The 21000-nt window shown below is 42.5% G+C and overlaps 1 protein-coding gene across 2 annotated transcripts in view; it reads left to right on the top strand.

Moving 5' to 3' along the window:
- KATNAL2 (katanin catalytic subunit A1 like 2) overlaps positions 1–18440 on the top strand; it is a 112093-nt gene extending 93653 nt beyond the window's left edge. For both annotated transcript variants that reach the window (XM_025273630.3, XM_006075263.4), the window contains exons 14-16: positions 16455–16617; positions 17419–17521; positions 18032–18440. In XM_025273630.3, the coding sequence (XP_025129415.3) occupies positions 16455–16617; positions 17419–17521; positions 18032–18171 (406 nt within the window). In that variant the 3' untranslated portion in view covers positions 18172–18440. The remainder of the gene's footprint in view (positions 1–16454; positions 16618–17418; positions 17522–18031) is intronic.
- Positions 18441–21000: the final 2560 nt, after the last annotated feature.

Below are 21000 nucleotides of genomic sequence, written 5' to 3'. Positions count from 1 at the left end.
AATCCACCCAAAGTCAACAGCCGATTTGCAACAGAGCTTGAACTAGCCACACCCTCTCCCTTCCCGTACCTTGTCCATTTCTGTTTCTATATTCAAAGATGCAATGCTTTTGTTTGTGCACGCTGATCATCTAGCCTCCCGAAGAAGAAGTCACTGGAGAGAGAGAAGGATGTTTGTGTGGAGTCTGTTATTTTAACTATATTTATAATTTCAACCCAACTTTGCCACTTCTCAAATTTATGACTTTTCTGATGTGCTAAGGTGATCAGCATTTTACATTGTGAGGAGAAAGGTTTTTATACACAATGTTGAAGTTGAAATCAGAGAGCTATCATTTAGGCATGGAGAATCCTTTAGAGAGAGAATCTCCATTCCTTCACCTGTTTGAAACAGGGTTGATCATAATCTCTTTACTTATGTCCCAGGGGGCCTGTGAGAGCCAGCTGAGGAGGGTGGGTGAAAACTGGACAGCTTCGTGCATGGCTCTAGAAAGGGCTGTGCCTGCCAGGGAGGCGTGGAGAGCCTTCACTCCCAGCGAAACCTAGGGCTTCACTGGGAGGTTGTGGTGCTTCCACGGTTTCCCTTGGGCGACCAGTCTTTGGTAAACTTAAATAAAATGGTTCAGAGAGGAAAAATAAAAAGCTGGCAAGCAATCACAAAGAAGCTCAGAAGGGCTTTTCTGAAAGAATTACCTCTCATCATGAAAAAAGTGAAAGTCCATCATGTCAAATGGCAAATACATATGTTTTTAAGCTTGAATTCCTTGACATCACAGATTGCAACCCTACCGCATACCTGGGAACTGTCCTACCCACTCTTGAACGTTGCTGGGTTTAAAAAATTTTTATGATGAAAAATTCTTGGCAAACACTAAAGATGAGAGTACAAAGAACTCAACATTTTCCAGTTTCAGAAACTAGCATCTGGCCCAATTGATTTTAATCTATTTCTACCTTCTCTCTTGTTTTGCTGCAATATCTTAAACTATATCCCAGATTCTCATGTTATTGCTCACGTATGTATACTTCAGCTTACATCTTAAAAAATAAGGACATTTTCTTACATTATCACAATGTCATTATCAACCCCAACAAAATTAACAATAATTGCTCAATATCATCTAATACCCAGTTTATATTCAGATTTCCCTTACTATTCCAAAAATATCTTTGTACAGTTGGTTTACTGAACTGGTAACCAAACAAAATTTGCATTTTGTAATTGGCTATTCTCTTACATATCTTTTAATCTAGAACAGACTCTTTCTTCCCCCACCCCTTCCTCACTTGCTATTGACTTGATTGCTAGAGAGGTTGTCCTACAGAGCCTAAACTTTCTGGATGTGGCTTATTGTATCCTCATGGTACTGTTTAGCTAGTTTTCCTTACCCTTAAAATTACTCTAGACTAAAGGTTGGATTGATTAGATTTGATTCAGGACCAGTGGAATTCTGGGGTGGACATACTTCATAGGTGATGCTGAGTATATGACATTGCATCATATGCAGCCATATATAACGCCCTGTCGTCCCACCTTTGGTTATACCAAGGTTGATCCGTGGGCTCAGGTGTGTCAGCCAGGTTCCTCCACTGTGTAGTTCCCATCAGTGGTTGAAGCATCCGTTGATATCTTTGCCTGAATCACTTATTTCACTAGAAGTGTGATTCTGTCATGCCTTCTGATTGATAGCTGGAATTATTCTCTACGATAGAACTTTTCCCCATCCAATAGGGTTATTTGATAACCCTGAAATGTAGTTCATCCTAAAAAAGCAGAATTCTTTCTCTTTAATATTTAGAGTCATGTGTTGTGCCCTGGCAACCTCCAGGTAACCGATGAGTCCTGTCTCCCTGTCTCTTTCTCTCTCTCTCCGATCTCATGCCTTGTTTGGTATAACATCATTTGTTTTTTTTTTAAGTTTTATTGATATATAACTCACATACCATACACTTTACCCATTTACTGTGTATAACTCAATGGTTTTAGATATATTTATATTTATGTGGTTGTACAACCATCACTGCAATCAATTGTAGAACATTTTTCTTTACCCCAAAAGAAACCCTATACCCATTAGCAATCATCCCCATCTCCCACTCCATGAACAGAGGAGCCTGGTGGGCTACAGTCCATGGGGTTGCAAAGAGGCTGACACGACTGAGTGACTAAGTACGCACACGCATATTTACTTGAAGAATGACCAATCTGTTTTCAAAAGTGGCTGCACCATTTTACACTCCAACTGCTGCTGCTGCTGCTGCTAAGTCGCTTCAGTCGTGTCCGACTCTGTGCGACCCCATAGACGGCAGCCCACCAGGCTCCCCCATCCCTGGGATTCTCCAGGCAAGAACACTGGAGCGGGTTGCCATTTCCTTCTGCAATACATGAAAGTGAAAAGTGAAAGTGAAGTTGCTCAGTCATGTCCAACTCCTAACAACCCCATGGACTTCAGTGCACCAGGCTCCTCCGTCCATGGGATTTTCCAGGCAGGAGTACACTCCTACTAGTCATGCACTAAGCTTCCAGTTTCACCACATCCTCATCAACACTTGTTATTGTCGTTTTGATTGTAGTCATCCTAGGATGAGAAGTGCCGTCTCCTCTCTTTGCTTTGCTTTTCATGGTGACTGATGATAGCATATCTTCTTTGGTGAGATGTCTTTTCAAATCCTTTGTCCATTTTTAAGTTATTGAGTTATAAGATTTGTTTTGTCATGTGTCAGATATATGATTTGTAGATATTTTCTCCATTCTTTGGCCACTAGTCTGTCTTCCCTCCCTCCTTCCATCTCTGAATTTTTTTGTTCCTCTCTGTCTCTTCATGCCCTTGCTAAACTTCCCATGGCTATCCTATTTCCTAAGCCCCAAGTGTTTCAGAAGACACTGTGACCATTTTTTTGGCACTAGTTCTGTCTATTAGAAATACAGACTTAAAAAATGTCTAGTAGCCATATTAAAAAATAGCAAAAGAAACAGATAAAATACAATTTTGTTAACATGTTTTATTTAACCCAGTATATCTAAAATATTATTATTTCCATATATAATCAATATAAAATTATTGTGATAGTTTACATTTTTTTTCATATGAAATCTTTGAAATCCAGTGTATACTTTATACTTATGGCCTGTTCCAGTTTGGACTAGCCACATTTCAAGTGCCCAATAGCCACATGTGGTTGGTACCTACTGTATTGGGCAGTGCAAATCCAAGGGTAATTTGTCAGTCCCATACCTCTATGGCAGAGATTGATAACTGCCTCCCAATATTTACTTCATCCTTCTAATGTAATAATAGAACCCCAATTTCTGAATTCTGTTTCTTAGTCTTCCCTGCTGTTAGGTGTGGCAAAGCCAAGTTTCTTTGTCATTTTCACAAGATGACCCAGGCTTAATTTTAATATTCTGCTACAGACTTGGAATCAACCATTGATTCACAGAGCCCTGGTTCCCTTCACTGAAAAGTACTGTTTAAAGATCATAGTCCCACAGTTATGGGTGTTCCTTGCTACTGGATTATCATTGATTTGATTGAGTAGAGCTAAGAAATAGATACCTAGTGTTGAAAGGGGGCAAATAATGAGTTAGTACTAGTATTTCCCATTCAAATTTAAGATTACAAGGTTTTTAGTTAAATTAGTTGATTTTATATTTGTGTCTTTTCTTTGTGAAAATTTTAGTTCTTAACACTGGTATAATTACTATTCACTTTATCCTAATATTGAAAAGCAGAGACATTACTTTGCCAACAAAGATCCGTCTAGTCAAGGCTATAGTTTTTCCAGTGGTCATGTATGGATGTGAGAGTTGGACTGTGAAGAAAGCTGAACGCTGAAGAATTGATGCTTTTGAACTGTGGTGTTGTCGAAGACTCTTGAGAGTCCCTTGGACTGCAAGGAGACCCAACCAGTCCATTCTGAAGATCAGCCCTGGGATTTCTTTGGAAGAAATGATGTTAAAGCTGAAACTCCAGTACTTTGGCCACCTCATGCAAAGAGTTGACTCATTGGAAAAGACTCTGATGCTGGGAGGGGTTGTGGGCAGGAGGAGAAGGGGATGACAGAGGATGAGATGGCTGGATGGCATCACTGACTCGATGGATGTGAGTCTCAGTGAACTCTGGGAGTTGGTGATGGACAGGGAGGCCTGGCGTGCTGCGATTCATGGGGTCACAAAGAGTCAGACACGACTGAGTGACTGAACTGAACTGAACTGAATATGTAGATATATTTTGTATTTGTGTCTATAACAGAATTTTCAGTAATATTACCAGTACTATCATAAAAGTAGTATTTTTATAAAGAAAATGATGCGGACCTGACATAACTAAGATGAAGAGCTAATCCGAGATTTCTCATCGTCAGCGCCCTGACATTTGGGGCCAGATAACCCTGCTGTGGGGCCTCCTGTGCGCTTTGCCACGTGGAGCAGTATCCTTGGTCTCTCCCCACCAGATGCTGGTGGCGTCACCCCCAGTTGTGACAACCAAAGTATGTCCACAGACTTCGTCAGGTGTTCCCTGGGGAGCAAAATCATCTCTAGCTGAGACTCACTGGGTTAATGGGAGGAATGACAGACATTAATTGCATAGAGACAAACTGTCACATCCTCCACAAATAAACTCTTGAGTTTTTGTGTTTTTTTAAGAAAACCATAAAATAACTGAACTTGATTTACTTACACGAAAGGTGGCATATTATAGAAATTGTCCTGTATTTTGATTTTTTCCATAACAAAATGTTGGAGATCCTTCCAAATAAGTCCAGAAAGTTCACCTTCCCACTGTAGCTGTACGTGTTCCATCTTGTTCATGCGGTAGTTTATCCCTCTCACCTACTGATGGGCACTTGGCTATTCCTACTCTTTGCTATTATAAATAACGTTGCAGTGAGGAATGGTACGCACATACATCATGTGGTGTGTTTTTCAGTGTATCTTTGGGGAAGGCTCCTGGAAGTAGAATTGCTGGGTCAGAGGGTTAATGTGCATGAAATTATAGTCGAGATTGCCAAACTTCCCTCCATAGAGGTTGTGCATTTTGTATTCCCACCAGTGTCCTGCTTTCATTACTTAACATTATAGTAAGAACATTTCCAATGTCATTAAATAATCCTTGGAAATTGGATTTTGTAATGACTGCCCAAGATTCCCACATGTGAATATACTATAATTTAGTTAATCATTCCTTTCCTGTTGAACATAAATGATGCTCCCAACTTTCTCTATTATAAATAACACTGAAATGAACTTCCTTGAATAAAAATCTTTGACCAAAATCTAGTTATTTCTTGAGGAGAGATTTCTTGAAGTAGGATTGCTGTATCAAAGGGTATAGATTTTTAAAAAGTCCTTTGTTACATATTGCCCAAGTTCTTAAATTAGGAAATAGGATTTTTATCAGACCACCTTACCTGTCTCCTGAGAAACCTGTGTGTGGGTCAAGAGACAACAGTTAGAACAGGATATGGAACAGCAAACTGGTTCAAAACTGGGATATACAGTCAAGGCTGTATATCGTCACCCCGCTTATTTAACTTACATGCAGAGTACATCATGTGAAATTCTGGGCTGGATTAAGCACGAACTAGAATCAAGATTGCTGGGAGAAATATCAATAACTTCATATATGCAGATGATACCACTCTAATGGCAGAAAGTGAAGAGGAACTAAACAGACTCTTGATGAAGGTGAAAGAGAAGAGTGAAGAAGCTGGCTTGAAACTCAGCATTTGAAAAACTAAAATCACAGCATCCAGTCCCATCACTTCATGGAAAATAAATGGGGAAAAAGTGGAAACAGTGACAGATTTTCTTTTCTTGGGCTCCACAATCACTGTGGATGGTGACTGTCACCACGAAATTAAAAGACGCTTGCTCCTTAGAAGGAAAGCTATGACAAAGCTAGACAGTGTATTAAAAAGCAGAGACATTACTTTGCCAATGAAGGTCCACCTAGTCAAAGTTATGTTTTTTCCAGTAGTCACATATGAATGTGAGAATTGGGCCATAAAGATGGCTGAGTGCCAAAGAATTGATGCTTTCAAACTGTAGTGTTGAAGAAGACTCTTGAGAGTCCCTTGGACTACAAGGAAATCAAACCAGTCAATCCTAAAGGAAATCAACCCTGAATACTCATTGGAAGGACTGATGCTGAAGCTGAAGCTCCAATACTTTGGCACCTGATGTAAAGAGCCGACTCAGTGGAAAAGACCCTGAAAAGCTTGGAAAGATTGAAGGCAAAAGGAGAAGGGGGCAGCAGAGGACAAAATGGTTAGATAGCATTACCGACTTAAGGATATGAATCTGAGCAAACTCCAGGAGACAGTGAAGAACAGGGAAGCCTGGCGTGCTGCAGTCCACCAGATTGCCAAGAGTTGGACATGACTTAGTGACTGAACAACAACAAAAATTTTTATCAAGAATATTGGGACATACCTTTATTTTGGCTTTAGATGAGGGAATAAACTTATCTGATAAAAGCAGTCTGCCCTTCTTGGGGAAGTAACTAAATCACACCAAAGTATGTAAAAACCCAGTCGTAAAATCCCCAAAGAAATCCTTTCTGGTTGGTTAGTGGTGTTTCTTATCCACAACATCTTCCAGAGTGCTAGGCTATCGTCTACTGCTTGTTAACTTATCACTTTCCTTAGACAAATCCGTTCTGTCTCAAAGGGCCATCATTTTCTCCCTTCTCACAGTGAGATGACGTGCAGCATCTTTGTTTATTCAGTGCTTCTCCTCCAAGGAGCCCCTTCCTTGAGCTATGGCATCACAGAGAGGAAAAGAAAGAAGCAAGAAATAACAGTTCATCTGAGTTATTTGATGGGTAAATTAGCAATGAGAGGAATAACAAATGTTGCATCTTCAATATTATCACTTAAAGTAATAGCCATGGAAGAAGTGTTTAACAAACACAATTAGGGCTAATTTGACCCGCTTCAACTATTGAATATTCAAAAACTCAGGCCTGGGAGTCCAGAGGGAAACAAAATACTGAACAGGGCTATTAAAGTAAATGCCATCTTTAGATGTCTATTTAACTTGATGGTAGTTGGTACAAAGAAGGTACAAAAACTGTTTGTGTGAAGCATGTTGAAACTCATCTTTTCTTTGTTAAACCCTAGTGAACTTTTTGGCCAACCCAATATTTGCAAAAGGGCTAGACATTTCACTATCCCTCTTAAAAATCATCCACGTGGTATGACCAAATTCTAGATTTTTAAAAATCCTAAAATGTAGAAGAAAGCATAAGATCTGAAAGGTTTGGAAGGGTTTGTACACTGGGAATGTGCGAAAATGTACCAGTGTAAACTGACTTCTTCCCATGTGGGCTTTCTCCTGTCTGGCGTGAGATCTCTACAGAAGTGTATACATGTGATCAAAGAGGTCAGCAGACATAACCCTGGGCTTTCCCCCAATAACTCCATGCATCTGCTGGGCTCCAGGAAGAAACTATGCTCTCTGAGGTCCTACCTTTCAGCCTCATGTCTTGACTGTCTCACCCTCTAGACCAACATTTCTCCAAGAATGGTTTCCCACAGGGTCAGATTCCCCAAAATGGGATTTCATGGGATCTAATTTAATTCAGAGATACTGAGTTAAACACAGTTCAACTGATTTCCCCATGGCAGGACTTTTAAGTGCCTTCAAGATGCTTTTGTGTGTTCTGACTCTAAGAAAAGCTATGAGAAAACAGTGCGTTCCATATTTATTTGATCCCAGAATCCTTTACCTTAAAGAGCATCTTATAAGATCAATGTTCTATTTGAAAACTTTTTGCAAATAGTGGTTTGCATTAACTCATTCTGATCCGATAATTGCATCTTTCATTGCGATGGTATTCAGTCCTACTTGTAGGCATTTAAAATCTTTTGTTTTTAAAAAAGTGACAACAGGCCCAAAATGAAGTCACTCATTCTAAGCCCATGTCATTAAACCAAGACTCAGTCAGTTCAGTTCAGTTGCTGAGTCGTATCTGATTGTTTGTGACCCCATGGATTGCAGTATGCCAGGCTTCCCTGTCCATCACCAACTCCCAGAGTTTGCTCAAACTCATGTCCATTGAGTCAGTGATGCCATCCAACCATCTCTTCCTCTGTCATCCCCTTCTCCTCCTGCCTTCAATCTTTCCCAGCATCAGGGTCTTTTCCAATGTCAGTTCTTCACATCCGGTGGCCAAAGTATTGGAGCTTCAGCTTCAGCATCATTCCCTCCAAAGAAATCCCAGGGCTGATCTCCTTCAGAATGGACTGGTTGGATCTCCTTGCAGTCCAAGGGACTCTCAAGAGTCTTCTCCAACACCACAGTTCAAAAGCATCAATTTTTTGGCACTCAGCCTTCTTTATGGTCCAACTCTCACATCCATACATGACTACTGGAAAAAACCGTAGCTTTGACTAGATGGACCTTTGCTGGCAAAGTAATATCTCTGCTTTTTAATATGGTGCCTAGGTTGGTCATAGCTTTTCTTCTAAGGAGCAAGCGTCTTTGAATTTCATGGCTGCAGTCACCATCTGCAGTGATTTTGGAGCCCAAGAGAATCAAGTCTATCACTGTTTCCATTGTTTCCCCATCTGTTTGCCATGAAGTGATGGGACCGCATGCCATGATCTTCATTTTCTGAATGCTGAGTTTTAAGCCAACTTTTTCACTCTCTTCTTTCACTTTCACCAAGAGGATCTTTAGTTCCTCTTCACTTTCTGCCATAAGAGTGGTGTCATCTGCATATCTGAGGTTATTAATATTTCTCCCAGCAATCTTGATTCCAGCTTGTGCTTCATCCAGCCCAGCATTTCTCATGATGTACTCTGCATAGAAGTTAAATAAGCAGGGTGACAATATACAGTCTAGATGTACTCCTTTCCCAATTTGGAAACAGTCCATTGTTCCATGTCCAGTTCTACCTGTTGCTTCTTAACCTGCATACAGATTTCTCAGGAGGCAGGTAAGGTGGTCTGGTATTCCCATCTCTTGAAGAATTTTCCACAGTTTATTCATACATAACCTAATTGTAATTTCAACCTCTTCCAGGAATGTAATCTTAACCAGTCAGTCTGGAATTACCTGGTCAGTACTGGTGAGTTAATCTACCAGGTAGACTCTGCTGTTCCCCAAAGGAAGGTGACCTTCCCTAAAATAGTCCACTCTCTGCTCTTCGCTTTCCTGTTGTATCTCCTCCTGCTTATGAAAGTCTTCCATTTTGTACAGCTCTTCAGCGTTCCTTTCTATTTGCTAGGTGAGATGCTCATGGATCCCTGAGTCACTGAACAAGAAGAGTTGGATCTTTAAATTTACTCATTTGAATTTTGTTTTTTAACAATAGTATGTCCATGTCTACTAGTGATCAGATTGTTTTGCTTGAAGTTGCTTCTCTCCATACAAAGTTTCACTAACCTATGCAATCCTGTCGAGTTTTTGATTCTCCACATGTGGCTGTTGGGTGATTCTGACACAAGCAGGAAGGAAGCTCGAGGAGCAGGATTTGTGGGTGCAGCGGGGCAGACCCAGGACTGACCTGGCAGGAGGTTACTACGAGCACCCTTGGTCTTGCCCCGTCCATACCTTCTCAGGCTGTTTGGTTTCCTCAGATGTAAATTGATTTCAGCCTGGCCTCCTATGTCATTACTTTTGCTTCTTAGGGTGCAGGTTGACATGGGAGCTATAATTCTAAGACCATACTTTTTAAAATGTAAAATTAACGTAACCATTTTACAGAAAATTTGAGAGCTAGGATAAAATCACTCATAATTTCAGCACTGTGATTTAAGTATTATCATCTTTGTATACATCCTAATGGTGGAAGTGTTTTGATTATTTGTTATCATTTGTTGCTGGTGTATCCTTCTGTGGTAATTTTTTTCCCTGAGAGGGAAGTCGTCTTTATAATTTTAGCTGTTTACAAAAAGAATACATGTTCATCATAAAAAATCATATTTTATATGCTTTGGTATTGGTTGAAAGTGAACAGTCCCCTATAATTGTACACACAGACACCACAGACACGTTACGTATTATTTTGTTTTATGGCTTTTTTTTTCTTCTTTCACTTAATATATTGTGGACAAGTTTGAAAATTCTACCTAGTTCAGTATAGAATCCCACTGTGTGAGTGAGCTGTAATTTGTTTTTTAAGTTAATTTTTGTATTTTTTAATTGGAGAATAATTGCTTTATGGTGTTGTGTTAGCCTCTGTTGTATAATAGCGTGAATCAGCGATAAGTATGCATACATCCTTTCCCTCTTGGGCCTCCCTCCCACCCCCATCCCACCCCTTTAGGTCGTCATAGAGCACTGAGCTGAGCTCCGTGTGCTATAGCAGCTTCCCACCAGCAATTTATCTTACACTTTTCTTCTTCTTGAGGGTTTTAATACGGCACCAACCCATCGGACCAAGCTCCTTCCACCATGGCTCCCAGCACGGACACTCGATGTGGGGGACAGTTTTCCCTTTGGTGTTTGACTGAAGCAGCGGAGGTATTATCAAAACAGCTTTGTGTCCTGATGGACCTCCCTTTGCAGTCCTTTGTTTGAGGGATTTTCTTGGGGCTTTTGTCTGTGCCTGTCAGCAGTTTGCCTGCAGGTTTCTCCAGCGCCCCATATGGGAGGTCTGTGGGAAGCAAGAAGGGCACCCCTGCAACACTGCCCTGTCGTTCGCCTGGCCCTCAGCCCCCTCACCTCCTTCCCAGTGTCTTCCTAGGTTTCGATGCTGCAGGGATTTTGGTTGCAGAGCATGGACTAGAGAGGGGCGGTCTTCTCTATCTTGACCAGAAGCAGTCTCTCACTCATATTTTTGATTCCCTCTTTTATCTCTCTATGCATCTTAAATGCCGTTATGTTATAGTCTGTGTCAGTGGAGTCCAGTTCAGTCCTCAGTTTCTTCTGCAGACTCTCCTTCATGGTGGTTCCGCATGTTTCATAATTTTGGATGGTGAGCTTCCATTTAGTGAGGGGATCTTGTGCGCATGCCTCCACAGAAAATTTATGTCTGACTAGGTCAGGCTGTGGGCCACTGTAAGCTGACTTCTCAGCACAGGGTTTCCTCAGCCATGCGTGTGGGGGTGAGTAGTGGAGATTTTCAGTAAAGATTCCCCCTCCCCACAAAGCACAAGACAGACAAATCTCCTTCGTTCCTCCCACTTCCAGTGAGGGGATTTTTCTGACCAAGCCTGTGAAAGGATGTGCCATCTGGTTTTTGTTTGTTTGTTTAATGTGATGGACTTTGTTTCCACCTACCATCTAGAATGGGTCCAAGGCCTTCTATGCTATCCCACATGTGGACTTTAAAATCCAAACTTTTTTGGTAACTAAGAGGCAAACACTCCTGAATCAACCACAGCTTCAATTTCACTTGCCCAGCCTTGAGTTTTAGCTTCCTCTTCATTTTTAGGGCTTGAGAATTTTAGTGTCACTTCCTTGTGGACTCTTGTTGTGTATTCCAAAAAAATATGTCCTAGCAAGCTTTTTAAGGGACTTTATATCAAGAGATGTTTGAAGGTCTAGCTCATCGTCTTGTTGGAAAAAGAAGCTTCCCATTTCTTTTCTCAATTATTGATCATATATTTTCTGGCAAGAGTAATGGGAATATATTTCCTTTGTCGGTATTGTAGCAATTTGAAGTAGTTGCGATCCTTTATTATAAATGAGTGATGCTCTTAACCCCAACATCAGTAGGACGTGGATCGAACTGACAGCTTTCCTCCTGGATCCCCTTGTCTAATGCTTGTAAGCTTATCCTCAGAATGAGAAGTACAGTCTCTGGGGATGAGAGACCCTATATGGAGATTCCATCTTTCACCTTATCTTCAAAAGCATTGCCCAGCCAAGTGAGTTGAATGAATCATTCCCTACAATCATCATTTCCATTATTTTTTTTACTAAAGATGAAAACAAAATGTTTTATTCCTGTGTTGGTTTTCTCTGTTAATTCTAGCTAATGATGATTATAAAGCGCTAGTTTTCAACAAAGCAGATTTACCTTCATAAATAAAGACTGGGCTCTAAGGAAGGCAATCATTTTACTTGAAGCTAGTAACCTTGAACTGAAAGCTTCTTTACTTACCGCAAGTAGTATCTATTGAGTACCTATTGTGAGTATTCTGTGTGATGGAAGGAGGAACCCAAGATATATGGTCCAGAGGCTGGCTATCTGATGGAACAGTGGATAAAACATAAACACAAATAACTAGGAAGTAAGGCTATAGCCAGCCATATGGCTGGTACAGACAATTCACAGGATAAAAGTATGTAAGGAAGAGGCCATTTCTGATGAAAGATACTTAAAAGAAAATGGGGTAGCGGGCACTTCAACTGGGCCTATAAAATGTACCTGGCTCTCGGTAGACAAAAGTGAAAGTTCCCAGTAAAGAAAATGGCCTGAATAGACTCTCCCCTAGAACGGCAAAAGGTAAATTCAGACAAAAGCAGACAAAGGAGTTTGGTCCAACTGGGAAATGTAGGTAGGAGGAGTCAGCTCCTGCAGAGCTCAGTGCAGTGGATGAAGTAGCCTTTGAAGCTTTGCTAGTTGGTGGTCATCTGCCAAAGCCCACGACAGTTCTGGAATCTGCTCTTCAAGGATTGTCACGATCTCTTGCTTCACGTTGGTTACGGACATTCTGCAAAGACTCCACCTAACAATCTGAAGGTTGCTTTCCTCTTGCTACATGGAGATGGCTTGAAGTTAACGTTTTCATGATGGAATGAGCAAGCTGGAATTGTGTTTAATTTCCAAGTTCTGTTAACTTTGGGATCATCATTTTCCCAGGAACAACACAGTTTAACAGGAGACACAGACCAAGGGCTGAGGAAGGGCCCTGACAGATTGGCACAGGAGCCCAGGTGCTCAGGTGTGAGGTCTCGTGGCCCATGTAAACTGTCTAGGTGGCCAGTGGGCATTGCCACCTTGTCTGTCTGTGAGGTCTGTGAGCCTTCACTGAGTCACAGTCTCTCTCGCTGGTTGCTTTTGACCTTCTAGGTGATGGAACTATGAAATGACCAAGATAAAGGAGATGTGAAAACAGAATAATTTAGGTTTAAAGAAATCAAAGTGTAACAGCTAAAGGGAGTGTTTTCTGGTTGCCGCAGGTTAAATTTTTTCACATGAATATATTGGCAGAAAGAATGATTTCTGGGTACATTCCATTTGTCCTTTGTTTCCTCCCTTGTATGATTATATTATTATTGATGTCATTAAAAGTGCATTCATCAGGCCCGGCTGTCAGCGACTTGCACTTATTTTGTGCCCACAAGCAGTTTTGAGGTAGATCTCTTGCTTTAGGGCATTAGCTGATCAATAAGACCATCTGTCGTGAGGGATAGTTTTTCCCACCTCCCTCTGCTGCCTCCATTTTCCTGGGGCATTCGGGGATCTGGTCTTCCTCTCACTAAGGAGTCCCTCCCGCTGGGATGGAGAGACCAGAGGTGCCCCCACCAAACAGCCGTCCTTCCGCAGCCCCTGCACTTTCCGGAGGGACAGCTGGTCCAAGGGGAGGCCTTGGGGGAAATATGGCGACTGCCCACCACCCCAGTGCTGCCGTTTCTCCAGCTTATTCTCTCTTCCTTCTTGGTTTTCAGGGGCTCAGGTCTTGTTTTATCTTTGAAGTTTACAGGGCCCAACATTCCTTCAGTCCAAGGCTCAGGCCTCCCTGTTATTATAGCCTATTATTTACATAGAAAGTGAAAGTGAAAGTCGCTCAGTTGTGTCCAACTCTTTGCAACCCCATGGACTGGAATTCTCCAGGCCAGAATATGGAGTAGGTAGCTTTTCCCTTCTCCAGGGGATCTTCCCAACCCAGGGATCAAACCCAGGTCTCCCGCATTGCAGGAGGATTCTTTACCAGCTGAGCCACAAGGGAGCAATTGCACCCCACTCCAGTACTCTTGTCTGGAGAATCCCATGGACAGAGGAGCCTGGTAGGCTGCAGTCCATGGCCGCATGTTTGGGTTCAAGTCCAGGCCTTTCATTCACTCGCTTTGGCTTCAGGCAGCTACTCTTCTCTGCACCTGTTTCCTCATCTTTCATGGAAATGGTCGTGCCTACCTCATAGGGTGGTTCTGAAAATTAAATTAATATCTGAAAAGTGCTTGAAACAGTACCTGCCACTTGGTGAGTGCTATTTAAGCATTAGTTTTTATTATTATTTCAAATGTAAAAAATAATCTCCTAGAGGGCTTCCCTGGTAAAGAATCCACCTACAATGCGGGAGACCTGGATTTGATCCCTGGGTTGGGAAAATCCCCTGGAGAAGGGAAAGGCTACCCACTCCAGTATTCTGGAGAATTCTATGGATTGTATAGACCATGGGGTTGCAAAGAGTCAGACACGACTGAGCGACTTTCACTCTCTCCCTCAGAGGCCTGCAAAGTTCCTTTGACCCTGTGTCTGGAATATAAACATTGGCCCTGAGAGGGAGGGAGCGCAGTTGTGCAACTGGCTGAGTCTCTGATGAGATGAGTTTCCACAGGGTGAAGCTGATAAAGCAAATGCGAAAAAGATAGGTAATTATTATTGCCAGGAAAGCGCCCTGGACTGGATTCTTAGCTCGGAGGAGTAATAGGTAAAGAAAAAACATAATCTCTTAAGAAATCTGGTCCTTCCAATTTAGATTCAGATATATTTCCTTTTCAACTTAAAAGGAAATATCATGACATAGATTCAGAATGAGAGTAAGAAAATGGGAAGATGCTTTGCAAAGTCTTGGGATCTTTAGGACAGAAAATTTGGTGACCGTGTTACTCTTTATTAGTGGTTCAGCCAAACCAACACACAGGCATTTCCTAATTTCTTACACTGGAAAATCAGAGATTTCCTTCCCATCTAGAAGATTGAAATTTTAACATACAAAGAGTTCACAAACTTACACTCAGAATGATATGTTTTTAATAAGTACTCAAGGTAACCAGAGCCGCAGTCGTTGAGGGAAAGTTCCACTTTACATAATAATTCCAAATAATACATTTGGAATGGAAAAGATTTTGAAAATCGCCATTTTGCATTGCTCTCATGAAACAATTTATTCAAAGATCATCAACAGATGCTAAAATCACTAGTTGAAATGGCCTGGGGAAAGGGGTCTTCACACAGTGCCAAAGTAGTCTACACAGAACACTTACTCCTTGCAAGGGATCTTATCCAATGCAGAGAGCCATGGTCAGCAGATAATCTCAGTAACTAACCATCACATCATTAAAGTGAGATACACCAACATGTGGATTCCAATGTAATTAATACGAAAATGTATCATCTATGAAATATACTTGACAGAACTGTTTATCCTGAGTCTGATTAAGTTTTGAGATCTCACTTCCATCTTGGAGGACGGGGGACAGAGGAACCAGTTACCTGATACCACAAAGAAAACAGGCGAATCCAGAATGTAGGGCATTGTACAACTAGCCCTATCTTTTCAAAAAGAGGCCAAAGCAAGGAGACTGCTTTAGATTACAAGAGAACTAAGAGATAGAATCATACGTGGTACATAATCTTTGATTGAATTTTGGTTGAAAAAAACTGTAAAAGATATTTGGAGGATGATTGGAGAGATTTTAATATGGAATAACCATTGGACATGTTATGTAATGATTCTGTTAGTGTCATAATGATATTGTAGTTATATAAAAAGTCCTTTTGGGGGGAAATACACACTGAAGCATTTGGGGGTGGAATTTCATGATGGAATTTACATTGAAATAGTCTAACAAGAATAGATACATAGATATGAAGCAGATATGGCAAAATGTTAACTGTTAAGTCAAGATGGTATGTATGTGGATATTTGTTGTTTTAGTCTATTTTTCTACATGCTTGAAATTTTTACCAATATATTAAGAAATGTAAGGAAATGGCCCACAGATGCAAAATTGCACAAACCTGGCCTGATAGCATTTTGAGAGGAGCAAGGGTCAATGTTTCAAAGGGCCACATTTGCACTGGGCACCCAGGAAGGAGCATTCACCTTCACTCACAATGGAGTGAGATTGTCATTTGCTTCAGAATGTATGTGAGTTCTGGAAGAATTAGTGTCCTTCCCAGAGTGCCCACATTATTATCAGGAATAATGTAGTCACTGGCAGGATCAGATTGGAAAACTGATGTTACAACTGCATTGGGAATGCTCACATGTTTGGTTGTTGTTAGCTGGATTTATTTCCCCTCAAATTAAGCCACTTAAAATTCACATGAGTTCTTTGGGGGATTTTTTTTTTTCTCTCCTTTTCTCTTTCTTTTATTCTCCCTCCTTCCTCCTTTCCTCTCTCCCTCCCTTTCTCTCTCTTTTTTCTTCTTTTTTAACTATTTCTTTCTCCCAAACAACACGAAGTGGTGGTGCTCTCCCCTCAAGCACAGACGTAGCATCACAGGGAAGATGCAGGATTGTCTAATTTGTTCTTCAGACACAGTTGGGGCTCACGAAGTGCGTTGACCGCCTCAAACCAGTTCCTCTGTTTCGGCCGTGATTCAGGGAGCTGGACTGTGCCATGTTGCGCCGCCTGGAGAAGAGGATTCTGGTGGACCTGCCGAGCCAGGAGGCCCGGGAGGCCATGATCCACCACTGGCTGCCAGCCGTGAGCAGGAGCAGCGCCCTGGAGCTGCGCGCGGACCTGGAGTACAGCCTGCTGAGCCGGGTGAGCCACCGGGGAGGCCGCCCCGAGACCCTTTTCTCAGCAGGGTCATCTCGTGAGCTGTTCGGAGGCTGGAATCGCCTAGAAAAGATCCAAGCTACCCCCAACAACCCGACAGGCCTCTCCTTCATGAAAGAGTGAGCTCTTTGTCCCTTGCAAGCATTCCAGCAGAAAGAGATGCGATGAAGTGGAAATAGCATAGGGCTTAGACTCAGGGCCTCTGGTCAGATCCTGGCCCTGTCGCTTGTATTAGCTGTGTGCCCTCGGGGACATCACGTCCTCTCTGAGCCTCAGCTTCTTCACCTGTAAAATGGGTAACAGGCCACAGAGGGTTACTGTGATGATTAAATGCACATCTTTCACAAACAGTAAAGCTTTAGGTCACCTGTTATCCCACAGCCACGGGTGTCATTGCTTGAAAGGACTCTTGAATGTGGTTTTCTCTGAGGTTCCTTAGAGACAGGTTATAATCTTATTTACAAGAATAAAAATGTCCACCGAATTTGATCATCCTGGGATCTGGGCACAAAGGCCCCATTAGGCTGACTTGGGCGGGCCAGCCCTTCACCAGCATCTCACCACCTTTGCTTGGATGGTATTAGGAAGCCGTTCGTTGCCCAGCTCCTTAGGTTATCCAGCCTCCCTCCCCCCAAACACTGTTTATCCGGGAATCTTTTATATAGTGTCCATGGGTGACAGACACGGAATCCAAACAGGGGCTCTGACACCTGGTACTGCCTCTGAGGATGTAACCACCGCCGTGTTCTGCCTGCTGCCTAATGGCTCGGTCTGCGGGTGTTTCAGGAGACCGAAGGCTACTCTGGCTCGGACATTAAGCTAGTCTGCAGGGAAGCAGCTATGCGGCCTGTGAGGAAGATCTTCAACGCCCTTGAAAATCACCAGTCAGGTACGGTAAGGATGACAGCCAAGGGGCTCTGGGAGAGAAAATGGTTTAAAAATTCAGCTTTCGCCAGCAGGTGGCGCCTCGCCTCTGTTCCTCGTGGCTCCCTACACTGCCACTCGTTCTTTGGTGGAAATCTTCCTTCTGTGCCCAACTCCTTTCTCCTCTTCTGTTCTGTTTTGGATCAACTTTGCCCCCAGGTGATAAACTCCTTAGGGCTCGGGCTTTTATTTCTCTGGTACACTATGAGGGGCTGGATCTATTTGCGGCACTATATAAATATTAAATAATACTTTGTAATGATACATTTAAGTCAGATTTTGTGTATGGGCTTCAGGGGCTGAATTGCACATTAAAGATGTTTTCCCCCAACCTTCTTTAGCCTTGCCTGTTGCTGCATTAACCATTAAGAATGCTGCATTATGCATTGTCTTGAAAGAAGGTCTATTAGCGTTTCAAGAGCATTGATCACCATTAGGTCGATTGTTGAGCCCTTATTCTTGTGTTTCCATCTAGGGAGCAGCAATTTACCTGGGATCCAGCTGGATACAGTGACCACTGCCGACTTTTTGGATGTGCTCGCCCATACCAAGCCTTCAGCAAAAAGTCTGACTCAGAGATACGCAGCCTGGCAAAGTGAGTTCGAGTCTGTGTGAGGTCACATTTACCCTGACTTGGCCTCAAAGAAAACCACAGAGGCCTCCTCATTGATTAGTGTAAGTAAGTTTACAGGAAGAACAGAAAATTGGAATAGAAAACAGAAAATTTACCTTGAAGACTGGATTAATTTGGACAACTGTACTACTTTGGAAGTAGATATTTTCATGGTCAATGTCAGCAAAATACTGAAGATTCTAATTACAGGTATGTGTCATGCAGTGGAGACTTTTCTCACAGTGAGACCCCATAAAATTTCAATGAGTAATTTCTTGTAGTGTTCCCCCTTTGTGAAGTGGCATTTTTCTTTTGAAAAAGGTGTGGTTAGGAAAGTTATGTTGGGATGCACAGGGTGGTTTGGAGTTGGGAAGCCAATCAGAAGCGGAGCTTGACAGACCATCTGACCAGCGGACAGTTCAAGGGTGGATAAAGGTGAGAGCATGGCAGGAAGCAGAATTTGCTTCCTTCTTCTGACAATAGTCTGAATCTCATCAGCTCTCCCTGATTCTGACTCCAGCCATTCTATCAGCAGAGCCAACTCCTAATAGACTAGCCCCACTCAGGAATGTCACTGGCCCATCTCAGAGTGAAAGTCACTCTTTTCGACCCCATGTAGTCAGTCCATGGAATTCTCCAGGCCTGAATACTGGAGTGAGTTGCCGTTCCCTTCTCCAGGGGATCTTCCCAACCCAAGGATCAAACCCAGGTCTCCCGCATTGCAGGCAGATTTTTACCATCTGAGCGACCAGGGAAGCCCATCTCTGGAGATGAGCTGATAGCAGTGGGGATAAGCAACCACTTTCCCCACCCACCAGTTGCAGTGTTTTGAGTTCTGGCCCCTGTTAACATCTTCACATCTCACACCCTGTGTGTTCAGCCCTTCTCTTTCCATTGCCACGGCTCCTTGTTGGATCCAAAGCTTAGGATGGGATAGCTGAGCTTCTGGAACAGTCCTCCCTGCTCTTAAGCTCCTCCTTAATCTTCTTATGGGGTTGGAAATAGCTGGAAACATCTCATTCAGAAACCCACAATCTGAGGTATCCGCTTGCAGATCCTGGTACATTTTGAAGGCTTTCACTAAGTAACGCTGCCCCTACCCCCACCTGGAATTTTCCCGTGGTGGCCACCTTCTGTCGTCTCCCTTGCCTTCTTTTCTTCATCCCTACAAGCCAGACTCATCCAGAAAACACTTCCAGGAAAAAAAGGACATTTTGGCTAAATAGTCCAAAGGATCTCACCCTTTAAAAAAAAAAACACGTTGGGGTATTGATCATTTTGAATAGAATATTCTCAAATGCCTCTTAAGACATCATTTCATGGAAAATGTAATCAAATTGAAAATATATGCTTATAAAACGACTTTAAAAGAACCAAGAAGACATTTCATCTTAGCAGAAGCGCAGCTGAAACTTCTTCATGGTCACTAGGTAGGCCCTGAGCGGCACTGCTGACAGCCGGGATACGGAGGTCTCCAAGTTCAACGGCCTCACTGCTGCACTGCTCAATTTCCAGGAGCTGCCTTCTGTGCTTCTGGGTTGTTTTCTTTGCCCGGCCGTCAGCTGACATTTCTTACAGCTGTTAAGGCGTTTGCTTGTGGCTTTTGCCATCCTTTCTGATTTCATAAAATCTCAAGTGGGTGGAACCTCCACTTGGAAAGCAGGTGTACTGCACGTGTACTTAAGGTGTATTTAAGATATAGGGTACTTAACACGTACTATATGTGTACTTAACATGTCCTATACGTGTACTTAAGAGTGAACAGGCAAAGGAGTGGCAGAGGGCTCCTGTGGACAGCATGCTTTGTGACAACAGGGCTGGGCCCCTCAGCTTACTGCCCGAGAGTTTCTGACTCTGTTCAGGTAAGTGTGGTTTGGCCATCCTTCCCACAAATCCATGTAACCTTCCATTTCCAAAGCCCACCTACATTTCCTTCCTCCATTCCTTTTGAGAATCTCCAAATTCATCTTTGGAGCACTTCTACCTACATTCAATCACATTCTCCTTTCCCCACTCCTTGGAAAATTTGTCTACAAATGACCATGCATGACTGTTCTTAGATCATGCCTTTATTTTAGTGGCTTCTTCATCCCTTTTACGGAGAAGGCAATGGCACCCCACTCCAGTACTCTTGCCTGGAAAATCCCATGGATGGAGGAGCCTGGTAGGCTGCAGTCCATGGGGTTGCTAGGAGTCAGACACGATTGAGTGACTTCACTTTCACTTTTCACTTTCATGCATTGGAGAAGGAAATGGCAACCCACTCCAGTGTTCTTGCCTGGAGAATCCCAGGGACGGGGGAGCCTGGTGGGCTGCCGTCTATGGGGTCGCACAGAGTCGGACACGACTGAAGCGACTTAGCAGCAACAGTCATCACTTTTATACATTATCTAATGACTTCCTGCTTTGGATGAAATGAAATGTAGCTTTTTCATTCCTTTGCCCCATCCATACCACACACATACGTCTTTCCCTATCGTCCTCAAATAGTTTCATTACAGTTTTAGGTTAACTCAATAATCATATTTTTATGACATTGTTCATTGTACATTGTTCACTGCAGAGGCAAGAACTGGATCAGGTTATATTTCCTTTCTTGATGGGTTTTGTCTGTCTTGGAATTAATAACTGTCTCTTTTTTCTCATTTGCTTAATTTTCTTGGCAACATTCTGAGATTTGTCGGATGCCTATCAGTGTTGGGGGCTTCCCTGATAGCTCAGTTGGTAAAGAATCAGCCTGCAACACAGGAGACCCCGGTTCGATTCCTGGGTTGGGAAGGTCTGCTGGAGAAGGGATAGGCTACCCACTCCAGCGTTCTTGGGCTTTCTTT

This window comes from Bubalus bubalis, chromosome 22, assembly GCF_019923935.1.
Source record: "Bubalus bubalis isolate 160015118507 breed Murrah chromosome 22, NDDB_SH_1, whole genome shotgun sequence".
NCBI lineage: Eukaryota > Metazoa > Chordata > Mammalia > Artiodactyla > Bovidae > Bubalus > Bubalus bubalis.
The sequence above is the reverse complement of the archived record's forward strand: the minus strand, read 5'-3'. Positions and strand labels throughout refer to the sequence as shown.